Genomic DNA, 14,024 nt, shown 5'->3' on the forward strand with positions numbered 1-14,024 from the left:
TTTTGCTGGGGACGCATAGTCTCAGATCAACGTGCGTCCCCGGGACGCAACCTTTTTGCCACAGAATTGTCATTATTACCCGATTACTTTTTTTAAGCAAAGATTTACTGCACTCCAAACTTTTCTTCAGGCAGATCCGCCATTGTTGTTTTGGTCTCTCGGTTCGAGTTTTCGTCCGCACACCGATCTCGGCCAATGAGATCTCGTTGTGTAGTGAAAGTCGGTCTTTTTTTAGAGAAACGGCTTTTTTTGGCTCAACTCGTTAAAAAGAGCCGGCTCTCCAACGGCTCACTTGCTTTGATGATTGATATTACGAATTATGTTGTATAAAGAAGTTCAGAAAAAAAGGAAGTATAAAAGGAGAAAATGGAAAAAGACAGGTTTGTGGTTATCCCTTTAATCGGTATATTACCAGCAATAATTTGATGCAGAAAATGAATTCATAATTTGATGATTAAAACAGAATGAATATATAAATTTATATTCTATATTTGTCGCCGATTTACGATTTCAACCTGGATAAGACTAAATTTTGGGGAGCCATAGATCTCTGTTGGGACCCATAGATTTTTCAGCATGCGAGTCCCCGGGACCCATCACTTTTCACAGCTCAAATGAACACTGGTATGTTTTCTACGGCATGGTTAAAGCGTTTGACCCCAGCACCAAATTGCCAGCTATGTTTTATCGTACAAGTGCAGATTTTGTTCCAACAGGTATCTTGTGAAAGAGCGACGTAGCGGTCGGTCAACCGGAGCTCTCGGCGAGAGAGAGGAATTGCGTGCTTTGGTCGAGAGAACAAGGCGCATAGGAGAAGACTCGTCTTTGAGATAGTTTTCGGGGCATACTGCGTGAGCTTTGGCGATTCTAGTATTCCAGGAAAGAAGACGGTGATTTTTTTCAAAGGAATTAAAAAATAAAAGTAGGAATAAAAAAACACGGAATAAAGAAGAAAACGTTTGTATTGCATTCAAATAATTTCCAATGATATCAAGTCAATCTTGTTGCCAACATTTTACTTCCACTAACAAATGTGATTAAGTACAGTTCTGTATCTTACAACCGACTAAATAAGCCCCCCAAAATGTTATGTGACAAAATATCTCAGGAAAAAAAAAAGAAATGGATATTTTGTGAAAGAATTGTAAGAACAAACGACGTTTGTCGGCCGTACAACCTTTGCAATAGTACATGAGTCAATTCATTCAAAAGAGAAAAAATCATTTTGCATTGCCAGAAACTCAGCAAAATGTAACGTGATGTCAAGTTTTGGACATGTTTGATAATGACTCAGTTGCCACACTTGGGATTGCCGTTGCTCACTGTTGTTTCAAGCGTTGCTCACCGACTTTGTGTGAACTCTCAGATTCAGGGAAAATTACAGGGAACATTGCTTGCATGTAAACTCCTGGTGGTGGAAGCATGCATCACAAAAGACAAATCACCAATCTTGCGATTACCAGGTAGCACTCATTATAAATCTTTTTATGTATGTCATTACCGAGAACTGTAACCTTGTCTGTATGCACACAAGTGCAGTGTATTTCAATCTTTTTGAGCCAAGGCACATTTCCTTCCTTGAAAAAAGAAAACTCCCATGGAACACCACCAGTCAGTGCCGGCAAACTCCGGTAAAAGTAAAGCCGAATGAAAAACAGCGTTCGCTAGACAGCACAGGCGCTCAAATTGGGCAATTTCCCACAGCAGAGTATGACAATTTGCTACAGCACAATTCTTGAAAAACACTGCACTACTGGAGGTCTGTTTGCATTTTTTGAGAGCAATGGATGTGGTTCAGGTCTGCAGCACAGTTCTGAGGTCATGGGTTCAAATCCCGCTATCATCTTCCTCCTATATTCCAAAAACATGGCATGCCAGGTGAATTGGAGACAGGGATGTCCTTAGGCATGAGTGAGGGAATGAATAGCATACCTGTCAACCTGTACGTTTTTGCCGTGCAAAGTAGGTTTATGATGCATTTTAAGACGTGTAAGACGTACGAGAACATCTAATTTGTCAATGATGGGTACCATTCGGTATACACCGACTATCACCAAACGGCAAATCAAACGAGTTCGCCACGGTAGCCTCTATCTCAGTATGGTTTTTTTCATTGCAAACGAAGCGAGGGTTTGATGCTACTGGCGCCTGGGGATTTTCCCATCATGCATCGTTCCGATCATACATGAACAAAGCGAAAGCAGAGCAGTAGGCCTACATTACGACAATTTTGAATTTTCTTTGGAGACATTCATCGAGTCACAATGGCAGAACCTGAATTAAAACGCCGTAAGTCATTCTGATCTGGTTGATTGAGTACATTTGAAATACATGTGGTCTTAAAAAACATCGGATATCATGTGGAAGTTGTGTAGTGAAAGGAAGTCCGTCTCCTTTTAGAGAACCGGCTTTTTTGGCTCAACTCATTAAAAAGAGCCGGCTCTCAAACGGCTCACTTGCTTTGATGATTGATATTACGAATTATGTTGTATAAAGAAGTTAAGAAAAAAAGGAAGTATAAAAGGAGAAAATGAAAAAAGACAGGCTTGTAGTTACCCCTTTAATCGGTATATTACCAACAATAATTTAGTGCAGAAAATGAATTCATAATTTGAATAAGAAAATTTATTATTCTACTTTAATATATTTGCATGTATTATTTCCTTCTACAGTGAACGTCCAAGCGACTTCATTTTTGGACTTTTTTACTGGCTGGCAACTAGTTAAGGGTGTCTCCTGCCCACTACCTGAAGATAGCTGATGTCTTTTTGTCCATCAGGGGACATATTTGCACAGGCGTAGGTCGGTCTATCAAGGGATGGAGGTACTCCAATAATCAGGGTTGGGTAGGGTTACTTTAACTGGATTACTTTTAATGACTTTTGGATTACTTTGATACCAAATATGCTAATAAAAGACAAAAGAAACGAAATAGGAATAAAATGACTCCATTTTGTGCAGGCTTGGGGAGTAACGGAATACACGGAACGGCAAAAATGATGTTGGCAAGCTGTTTGGATTTATTTTCATTTTGTTTCTGTGGCATTTGATGTTCGATTTGCCGGAGTTCAAAGAGATCAAAGCCAGGAGAGAAAGCTTACCACGTGTTGTGAGTCATCATTTTATTCATATTTAGTTTCTTTTGTCTTTTATTAGTATATTTGGTATTGGAGTCATCCAAAAGTCATTGAAAGTAATCCAGTTAAAGTAACCCTACCCAACCCTGCTAATAATCCAAGAGAAGGTCTGTCAGTGTGGCTTTCCAAGTTCCTTCTTTTAGACCAGGGGTGTCAAACTCATTTGAACTCGGGGGCCACACAATAGAACAAACATTCTGTCAGGGGCCGGATTAATAGAATAAAGAGAAAGAAAAACAGAGATAAAGAAATAAGAGAAAGAAGGAGGGGAAAGGAGAGAGGGCGGGACAAAGAAAGAAGAGAGAGAGGGAGAGAGCTTGACAAACAAAAGATTAAAAGTCGTGAGAGGGGGGGAAAAGAAAGGGAGAGGAAGAAAGAAAACCAAATAGGAATAGAAAAACAGAAGGAGAGAAAAGAAAGCGCGAAGGGTAGGAAGAGAAAGAGAAAAGAGGGAAAAAGAAAAAAGGAAGTTAAGGCAAAAGAGGTTAAAAGACACAGAGAGAGAAAGAGACAAAGAGCAACAAAGGAAGAGAAAGATAGAGACACAGAGAGTGAAAGAGACAGAGTGGGAGAAAATGGGTGGAAAAGAGAGAGACACAGAAAAAGAAATACTAGTACAGTGTCTTTGTTCGAGGCACCTGGCTTTGGCAACATCAAGTTGACATATTTCAACCTGCAGCTTGTTTTTCTCTTGCGCTTCTCTGAGTGTTGTTTCGCCACCCGGATTCAATCCCTTAGCAGGCCTGAGCTGGCCCGCGGGCCGCCTGTTTGACACTTGTGTTTCAGACAGTGTTTATAGCTGTTAACGTGGGAGCATCAACCTACACCACTAACACCAGCTAAGTGGCATTGTCTTCCTCTTTGTCGCATTTTGTATCACTGGAAGTGACAGTTGGTCCAATATTGCCTGGCAACCAGGCCGGTCTCATTTGTTGTACTGCTTAAATTGCCATCAGATTATCCAAGTCATGTTTTTGTGACGCCCTTAATCACAAAGAGTCTCAAAGGGCTGCGCAAATCAAAGACTTGCAAACTACAGACTATTATGACACCATCCCCTCATCTAAAACCTACATGAGGGCAAATAATACACATGTCATCAACATAAAATATAGATTATTTATATCACAGGTGTCAAACAGGGGGCCCGCGGGCCGAATCAGGCCCGCTAAGGGATTGAATCCGGCCCGCGAGACAACACTCAGAGAAGCGCAAGACAAAAACAAGCTGCAGGTTGAAATATGGCAACTTGATGTTGCCAAAGCCAGGTGCCTCGAACAAAGACACTGTACTTGTATTTATTTCTCTCTCTTTCTCTCTCTCTTTCTTTTCCACCCCTTTTCTCCCACTCTGTCTCTTTCACTCTCTGTGTGTCTTTTTCTCTTCCTTTGTTGCTCTTTGTCTCTTTCTCTCTAGGTGTCTTTTAACCTCTTTTGCTCTAACTTCATTTTATCCTTTTCTCTTTCTCTCTTCCTACCCTTCGCGCTTTCTTTTCCCTTTTCTCTCCTTCTGTCTTTCTATTTCTCTTTGGATTTCTTTCTTGCTCTCCCTTTCTTTTCCCCCTCTCTCACGACTTTTTCTTTTGTTTTTCACGCTTTCTCCCTCCCTCTCTTTTTCTATCTTTGTCACGCCCTCTCTCCTTTTCCCTCCCTCTTTCTCTTATTTCTTTATCTCTTTTTCTTTCTCTTTAATCGACTAGTCCGGCCCCCGACAGCATGTTTGTTCTATCGTGTGGCCCCCGAGTTCAAATGAGTTTGACACCCCTGATTTATATGCTATAGAATAGAAGTGTGTTTTAAGCCTAGATTTAAACTTTTCCACTAAGGTTGCAGATCGAATATCAGGGCGAAGAGCATTCCACAGCACCGGAGCCCGAATGGAGAATGCTCTCAAACCTGCGGATCTCTTCTTGGCTCTTGGGATCACTAGTAGACCAGCGTTTTCAAAGCGAAGGCTCTGGACCGGAACATAGGGGGAAATTAAATCTGAAAGGTATGAGGGAGAAAGCTCATGCATGATTTTGTATTATACCAACAGAATCTTAATATCACATCTTAAGTGAACAGGGAGCCAATGCAGGTTAGCTAAAATCAGGCTAATATGATTAAACCTTCTTGTCTTAGTTAAACGCCTCGCTGCAGCATTTTGTACCAGCTGAAGGCTCTTGATTTTGGACTTCGGGAGACTGGAGAGTAGTGCATTACAGTCATCGAGACGGGAAGTAACAAATGCGTGAATTATAATCTCCATCGGAAGATATAGTTGAGTGTCATCTGCGTAGCAATGGAAATTGATTCTATGGAAGCATGTAAATGCTGAAAAGAAGGGGGCCAAGTACGGAACCCTGCGGAACACCACAGGTAACACTAAAGGGCTCAGATGTCACCATAAGAGGACTGTTCCTGAGACCAATTCATTTTTCCCACCATTCTAGTAAGGTACTAGATACTTTATTCATCTATCTATCCATCTATCTGGTACTAGACAATTACCGCGGCAATTGTAGGAGTTGTGATTGATCTTGATGATGATCCCGGCATGTATATATAACCCCGGTGGTTAGCATTATGAGTTAGCATAAAGTTTTGAACTCAGAGAGATGTTTGTCATTTTTTACTTGGTTTTGTGCAAGACAGGTGACATTTGGACCTCCATAAAACACCCAAGTGTGACAATGACTACTATATGTTTATTAAGACTTGCGTGAATGGTATCTCATGTCATTTCATCGTGCCAAAATTTGCCTTTGGCCAAACAAAAGCAGCCCCGGAGGCGGGGGTTCATTTACATCATTTACAAAACCTCGGATGACATGTTCTGTCCTTTATATCCACAGTGAAAGAGCAGCACAGCAATTTTCAAGACCGAGAGAAGTGAAACGGGCATGTTGAGAAGGGCCGAAAAACTCCAGAAGATTAAGCGTTTGAACAGGAACACCGCGGGACTCAGGCGTGGTCGAGGCCGGCGTGGCGCCGACCGTTCAACGTACGGCGAACCGCGTCCAGCCACTGCTCGTCCGAGATCTCTCGAGCCCAAGAAGGCACGCCCGGCAGGGGCAGTGCCACCGCCGCCATGGTACGCTTCACCAGCTCCACGTGAGCTGCGGGATAAAAAAAAATCATGTTTTTTTACAAGACCGTTTACAGATACCACACGTGCAGGCTTTCTCTGAGTACCGTCAAATCCAGACTATAAAGCGCACCTATGTATAAGCCGCGTGCGCCCGCATCATAACTTGTGACACAATCACAAGTTTAACCACAACCAGGCTGTAGGTCAGACCTGGGCACTCCGGTCCTGGAGGGCCATACGTCCTGCCAGATTTTGAGGTTGTCTCTTCTTTGGTAAGGCGCCCGCTTTGAGACTGGGAGGTCGGTGGTTCGCGCCCCGGCCGAGTCATTCCTAAGACTTAAAAAGTGGTCGGCGGCGCCCTCTGTTGGCTGCGGCTGCATCGGCTCGCTACAACGGGTCAGGTGCAATCGACATTTCGTTCTGTGTACATTGTTACACAGAATGACAATACAAGGAAATTATTATATTATTATATTATTATTATTTAACTCAGGTGATACAAATTATAACCTCGTTAGCAAGCTAGCAAGTGCTCGTTAACGATACTGGTGATTGGAATCACCTGTATTGGATCAGAGAAACCTCAAAAATCATGCAGAACATACGGCCCTCCAGGACCGGAGTGCCCAGGTCTGCTGTAGGTTCTACGATTGTGGGGGGATTTTGTAAGGTTTAATGTTCTATATTCTTTATCAATTATCGGTCAAATCATAATACGCTACAAAGCCAAGAGGCCGAGACACTTGCTTCCAGCCAAGAGGCTGAGTCAAGGTCCTAGCCACAGAGCCATGCAGCGATCAATACGAATGCACCGTTCCCGGAGGTACTGCAATACCGGGCCGATGCGTGGAGTGGACAGAGCAAGCTCTTATTCCATCTCCAGGTAGTCCACAATTCTAATACCACAGTCGGCATCATGAATAGAAAATGATACCCGTAGTAAACGTATGATGCAGACTTGTAAAAGTCCGGGTCCCGTTGAAAGTAATCCAAGGAAACAAAATGTATATTTCCAAAGTTAAGGGTGGGAAAAATAATATATCCACTATTGTCCGCTGCGACAACAGACAGATCTACCGGTAACTCAGCTTTACCCCACTTCCCATCAGCCCGCGTTTGCTCCACCCCTTCTTTTTGATTAGTCCATAGAACACGTAACAGAATAAATCTCGAAAATAAAGACATTACAAAAATATACAGTTCCAAATACATATTATACATGGTTACACATATTTACGAAGAAAGCCGGTACACCGAGAGAGTTTTCAAAGCTTTAATAATAATAATATAACTTTCATCCCAAACCATGCCTTTGAAAGGTACCAACACGCTAGTAGGATCACACTCGCAATGTATTTAACGTGCTCGTTGAAAAAAAGCATCCCGTAATTGTGAAATTCACGGTATATCGTCCTCAACTTCCTCCTCATAACTATAGCCATCAAGGGCGTCTTCCTCATTATCGGAACATACCTTTACTTTACAGACAATGTATGCATAAACTTAGAGGTTGCAGTCTTTCTTGGTGCCCATGTTCTACTGGTCTTAATCTTACCTTTTATACTCCAGCGCCGCTGGCGGCCGTTAGAAAAATGACATAAATTGGCCGCATCACTGAATAAGCCGCGGGGCTGAACGTTTGGGAAAAAAGTAGCGGCTTATAGTCCGGAATTTACGGTAGATCTCGCCGATGTCGAGCACGGGTGATGCCGACTGACCGTCATCCATGGGGATGGAGGCACGGCTCCTGTGTTCCTCAGCGCCCTCGGGGTCGTCTTCTTCGCTGTCTGAGGGCGGGACTTCGGGGAGGTGCAGCCCCATCACCTGCATCACAAGACATCAGAATTACCCGGGGTCCCAAATCACCGCTTAAATTGATTATTATTTGACAGATATCGGTATCAGTGTTTTTATTCATTTGACTGGCCAACTTCTCCCCTCTTCTTCGTATTAACGAATTCATCTCATCTCATTAGCTGCACCGCTTATCCTCAGTAGGGTCGCGGGGGTGCTGGAGCCCATCCCAGCAATCATCGGGCAGTGGGCAGGGGACACCCTGAACTGGTTGCCAGCCAATCACAGGGCACACAGGGACAGACAACTCGCTCACTCTTTCACACCTAGGGACAATTTGGTCCGGCCAATCTACCTGAAATGCATATCTTTGGAATGTGGGAGGAAACCCACGCAAGCAGGCTTATTCAGTGATGCGGCCAATTTATGTAATATATCTAACGGCTGCCAGCGGCGCTCGAGTACAAAAGGTAAGATTTAGACCACTGGAATATATGCGCCGAGGAAGACTGCATAAATTAAATTAGCGTAAACATACCCTCATCATGCAAAAAGAAGGGCACATGACGCAGCACATGAGGAAGATGAGGACGGTTTACCGTGATTTTTACAAATACGGTATGTTTTTTTTTACCAGACCCGTTTACTGTGTTGCGAGCATGTTGCTACCTGTCACAGACACCATTTGGGATGAAATTTATTATTATTAAAGCTTTGAAAACTCTCGGTGTACCGTCTTTCTTTGTAAATGTGTGTAACCCATGTATAATATGTATTTGCAACTGTATATTTTTGTAATGTATTTATTTGTATTTATTTTAGAGACTTATTCTGATATGTTTTGCACGGGCGAATAAAAAAAGAGGGGCGGAACAAATGGGGGGTGATGGGAAGTGGGGTAAAGGTGAGGAACAGACAGACCTGTTTGTGGACGCGGCGGACAATAGTGGATATATATTTTTCCCACCCTTACCTTTGGAAATATACACTCTTTTCCTTGGATTACTTTCAACGGGACCCGGACTCTGCCGGTCTGCATCAAACCTTAGGTGCCGGTATCATTTTCCGTTCATTTTGCCGGCTGTGATTTTTGGACTGTGGACTTTAATGAAGGACATTTAGTTTCAATCGCAGGACTTAAAGTCGGGTTTGAGTTCGCATGCGGCTTACATACAGGTGCAGCTTGTGTAAGTAAAAAATCGGTTTTCCTCTTAAAATGTGGTGGGCCCGGCTTATAATCAGGTGCGCTCTATAGTCCGGAATTTACGGTATATTTCAATTGTTTTTGATGAATTTCCTGGAAAACTGATTAAATGACTAATTTGGTGCATAATATTAAAACATCTGAGGAGCCATTTGGGAGCTCTGCTCAGTGAGCCGGGCCGAAAAAGCTGTTTTTCTAAATAGAGCTGTCCCCTTGGGTGAGACCAGTTGGGGAGGTGGTGACACTTCACATGACAACGCCACCAGAGCAGGCGTGTTGGTGTTATTTTTACTCGCTTCTTAAAAAAATATTCATTTCTTGCGTGGTCCATAGAGTCAGACTGCCAAGAAACATGGCAATAGCAACACTTAAGCATTTTGAAGCACTACACCCAACATTCAAGCATTTTCCTGACCTTGAAAAAAACCCTTCTAAATCCAGGATTTCAAGCACCCAACCAAACTAGTGCAATCGTGCCATCTGACCTCCATCCTTTGCCGCAGACCGCCGTCCTCAGCCGCTTCGTCTCCGTCCTGGCTTAGCGGCTGGTACGAGTAACCGACCCCATCTTCCTCCGCAGGGACCTGCTCCGCCTCGGGATCGTCTTCGCCCCCGCTCCAGGCCGCTCCCCCAACCGCTTCGCCGTCTCGGGGGGTTTTGTCTTCGTCTTCACAAGGCGGAAACACCCGCTCGGGTCCCATGGCGGGGTTTTCACTGGTTGGTAAGCAAACCAGCGCCAATTTAACACAGTGTAACAGCAAGATGCCAGACGAAGATGACGGGGACTACTTTGTATAAATTCCACCATGTAAAAGAAATGTGATTACCGTAAATTTCGGACTATAAGCCGCTACTTTTTTCCCTAACTTTCAACCCCGCGCTTATTCAGTGATGCGGCCAATTTTTTTATTTTTTTAATGGCCGCTAGTGGCGCTCGAGTGTTGCTACCATTAATTGCCCTGTCAAAGCTATATTATTATTATTAAAGCTTTGAAAACTCTCTCGGTGTACCGTCTTTCTTTTTAAATATGTGTAACCCATGTATAATATGTATTTGCAACTGTATATTTTTGTAATGTATTTATTTTAGACACTTATTCGGATATGTTTTGCACGGGTGAACGAAAAAGGAGGGGCGGAACAAACGCGGGGTGCCGAGTTTTAGTGGGGGCCGCTAAAGGTGAGGGACAGACAAGGAAAGAAGAGGGGGTAAAAAGTTGGTTAAAGAAAAAGGAGTTGCGTGAGTAAATGTCTTCATCTGATATAGTTTTCCCACCCTTACCTTTGGAAACATACACTTTTTTCCTTGGATCACTTTCAACGGGACCCGGACTCTGCAAGTCTGCATCAAACCACAAGTACCGGTATCATTTTCCGTTCATTTTGCCGGCTGTGATTTTTGGACTGTGGACTTTAACGAAGGACATTTAGTTTCAATCGCGGGACTTGAAGTCGGGTTTGGGTTCATTTTGTGTTTGTGTTACATGTTTAAATGTGGGCGCATGCGGCTTATATACAGGTGCGGCTTGTGTATGTGCAAAATCGGTTTTCCTCTTAAAATGTGGTGGGTGCGGCTTATAATCAGGTGCGCTCTATAGTCCGAAATTTACAGTAATCCACCTATCAATGTTTATAAAAATTAACTTTGGTTTGTTAATGTATTTTGGCCTATTTATCAACGTTATTTTTTTTTTTTTACCAAATGAGTTTTTTTTGCACCATTAGGAAGCACTAAATATTACACACGGTCCCCTTAAGTCACAGGTGTCAAACAGGCGGCCCGCGGGCCAGATCAGGCCCGCTAAGGGATGGAATCCGGCCCGCGAGACACCACTCAGAGAAGCGCAAGAGAGAAACAAGCTGCAGGTTGAAGTATGTCAACTTGATGTTGCCAGAGCCAGGTACCTCGAACAAAGACACTGTACTTGTATTTCTTTCTCTCTCTCTCTTTCTTTTCCACCCCTTTTCTCCCACTCTCTCTCTCTCTCTCTTGCACTCTCTGTGTCTCTCTTTTTCTCTTCCTTTGTTGCTCTTTGTCTCTTTCTCTCTCTGTGTCTTTTAACCTCTTTTGCTCTAACTTCCTTTTTTTCCTTTTCTCTCTCTCTTCATACCCTTCGCGCTTTCTTTTCTCTTTTCTCTCCTTCTGTCTTTCCATTTCTCTTTGGATTTCTTTCTTACTCTCCCTTTCTTTCCCCCCTCTCTCACAACTTCTCTTTTTAACTCTTGTTTCTCACGCTCTCTCCATCTCTCCCTTTTTTCTTTCTTTGTCCCACCCTCTCTCCTTTTCCCTCCCTCTTTCTCTTATTTCTTTATCTCTCTTTTTCTTTCTCTTTAATCTACTCGTCCGGCCCCCGACAGAATGTTTGTTCTATCGTGTGGCCCCTGAGTTCAAATGAGTTTGACACCTCTGCCTTAAGTGAAGAGGACAGCTTAAATACAGTTGAGTCCTGGAATATGGCGACCCCGCCTTGAGGTATTTAGGTCCCTCTTCCCAGCATGTTCCCCCTATTTGACAACTAATAATTTAGCATGCATAAAAAACTTCTAAAGTTCAAACTTATGCTAATGACAAGTTGCGTCTCTTAAGATACCCGTCTGGTATTGGTCGAAGTCATAAAATTCTGGTTTACTATTGTTGGGTGTAATCTTGAAACCACCAATATGCTATTGCCTGAACTACATCCCACAATGCCTTTTTCTCCAGTTCATATTCTCATGTTTTTCATAAAGACTTTGCAAGTTGGCAACACTATACTAAATGTAACACACTGTATTTATTTACTATGGGCTCTCAGGCCAGCAGTGATGCTAAATATTGAAGCAAAAACATAACCATAGAAACTAAGCTTGCGATCGTTAAGAAATGTGAAGAAGGCACATTGATGGCTACAATAAGTTGCATGAACATAACCAAACAATGATCAGGACCATTGTTACCAAAAAAGTAAGCTGTCAAACTTTTAATCAGCTGCCGTCTCCTCTACACTACACCCACCTGCTACTCCGCTGTACCAGCTCAAGTCACACAAAAAAGTAAATAGAATTTCATTTTTTCCTTTACATGTATACAATGTTAAGCATGTATACTACGGTACACAATAGAAGTTCTATATAATATTATATAATTTAATTTTTAATATTAGGGGTATCTGGTCTCGAGAACGCATTGTTTACCATAGGTTTCTATCCTCCGCTATACGACAATTTTACTTTCCTTTAGGACGGATTAATGTCGTATCCCGGGGGCTACCGTATAAAAAAAACAGACAAACAATTTCAAATAAAAATAGATCTGTGTTTTCATAGTACAGTTATATTTAATTTTTTGTTTTAGTGGAGGGACTATTTTATTACGCGCTGTTATTTTTCGTGGGGGGAAAAAAGACGAAGCATCCTTCTGCTTCTTGCATGATTGTTAGTAGCAAAAAAGCGCACATGGTAAGAGAGACAGCGGTACGAAAGCATAAAGTTCGCTCCGATTCAACGATCTGTAAACAAAAATGACCTGTTTTGTAGATCGAACTGCGGATCTTGTGAGCAGCAAAGACGAGCTGGCGCTGCTAGCAGCTACAACGGCGATAACGTCAGCGCAGAGAAACTTCCGCCTACGTCATGGGAACGTATCTGCTGGCCAATCGGTGTTCACGGTTTGAGGAGGGGCGGGGCCTGCCTATCAGTGGCTGCCCTCCTCACGCGGATTCTCGGCGGTTTTTGACAAGATAAATGTACAGTGGGACCTCGCTACTACGCGCTTCGAAGTTCGCGGATTCAGAGCTTTGCGGGCCTAAAAAACTAATAATAATAAAATAAACTGAAATATATGGAATATACTGAGGATAAGCGGTGCAGCTAATGAGATGAGATGAGAAAATAATAAAAAAAAAAAAGTTTTTTGTGTTTTTTTTCTTAAAAAAATGTTTTTTTCTTTTTAAGCATTTTTGACGGGGCGTCGCTACTTCGCAGATTTTTACTTTTCGGGGGTGGTTTTGGTCTCCATTAACCGGGTCTAAAAAAGAATAATAATTTAAAAAAATAATAACAATAATTTTTTTTTTTAAAGGTGCGCCGCTACTTCGCGGATTTTCACTTATCGCGGGTGGTTTTGGTCCCCATTAACCGCGACAACCAAGGTCCCACTGTATTTTATGGAGACTTTTCACGTTTATTTATTTAGTTGGACACTGTTTTCTCGTTAGTCCACTCTTGTTTTTAAAAATGAATATTTGCAACTCCATTTTGATCACTCAGGACATTTCGTCTCTATTTATCATGAGCATTTTTATTTTGGTTTGTTCCCTGGCAACTAATTCGATTTTGTCTTTTTCAATAACATTTAAAACAAAAAATAATGTGTTTTATTATTGTTATTATCATGATTTAAATGTTTCATTGAACAAACGCAGAAAAAAATCCATACAAACACCACAGTTTTGCGTCAACGGTGCATTCAAATTGTACAGCCAATTGAAATAGTATCGATCCATTATCCGCACCGCTTATCCTCAGTAGGGTCGCGGGGTGCTGGAGCCCATCCCAGCTATCTTCAGGCAGTGGGCAGGGACCACTCTGAACTGGTTGCCAGCCAGTTGCTGGGCAAGGAGGGACAGAAAATTTGCTCGCTCTTTCACACCTAGGGACAATTTGACCTGACATGCATGTTTTTTTTTAATGTGGAAGGAAACCGGAGTGCCCGGAGGAAACCCACGCAAGCACGGGGAGAACATGCAAACTCTGCACAGGATGTCTGATCTCATGACCTCAGAACTGTGCCGCACACTTGCTAACCACTGTGCCGCTGTGCTGCCCTAATTAAAATA

The 14,024-nt window shown here is 42.6% G+C and overlaps 1 protein-coding gene and 1 pseudogene across 1 annotated transcript; both read right to left on the reverse strand.

Moving 5' to 3' along the window:
- Nucleotides 1–5,806: 5,806 nt before the first annotated feature.
- Nucleotides 5,807–12,843, reverse strand: mea1 (male-enhanced antigen 1). Its single transcript, XM_088351926.1, has 4 exons — nt 12,713–12,843; nt 9,693–9,921; nt 7,928–8,033; nt 5,807–6,237 (listed from the first exon to the last, which is right to left on the reverse strand). The coding sequence occupies exons 2-4, from the start codon at nt 9,906–9,908 to the stop codon at nt 6,083–6,085; spliced, it is 477 nt and encodes a 158-aa protein (XP_088208052.1). The 5' UTR covers nt 9,909–9,921; nt 12,713–12,843; the 3' UTR covers nt 5,807–6,082.
- On the reverse strand, nt 7,011–7,141 carry LOC148354503 (U2 spliceosomal RNA; annotated as a pseudogene).
- Nucleotides 12,844–14,024: the final 1,181 nt, after the last annotated feature.

This window comes from Urocampus carinirostris, chromosome 13, assembly GCF_059441175.1.
Source record: "Urocampus carinirostris isolate Australia breed hairy pipefish chromosome 13, RoL_Ucar_1.0, whole genome shotgun sequence".
Lineage (NCBI taxonomy): Eukaryota > Metazoa > Chordata > Actinopteri > Syngnathiformes > Syngnathidae > Urocampus > Urocampus carinirostris.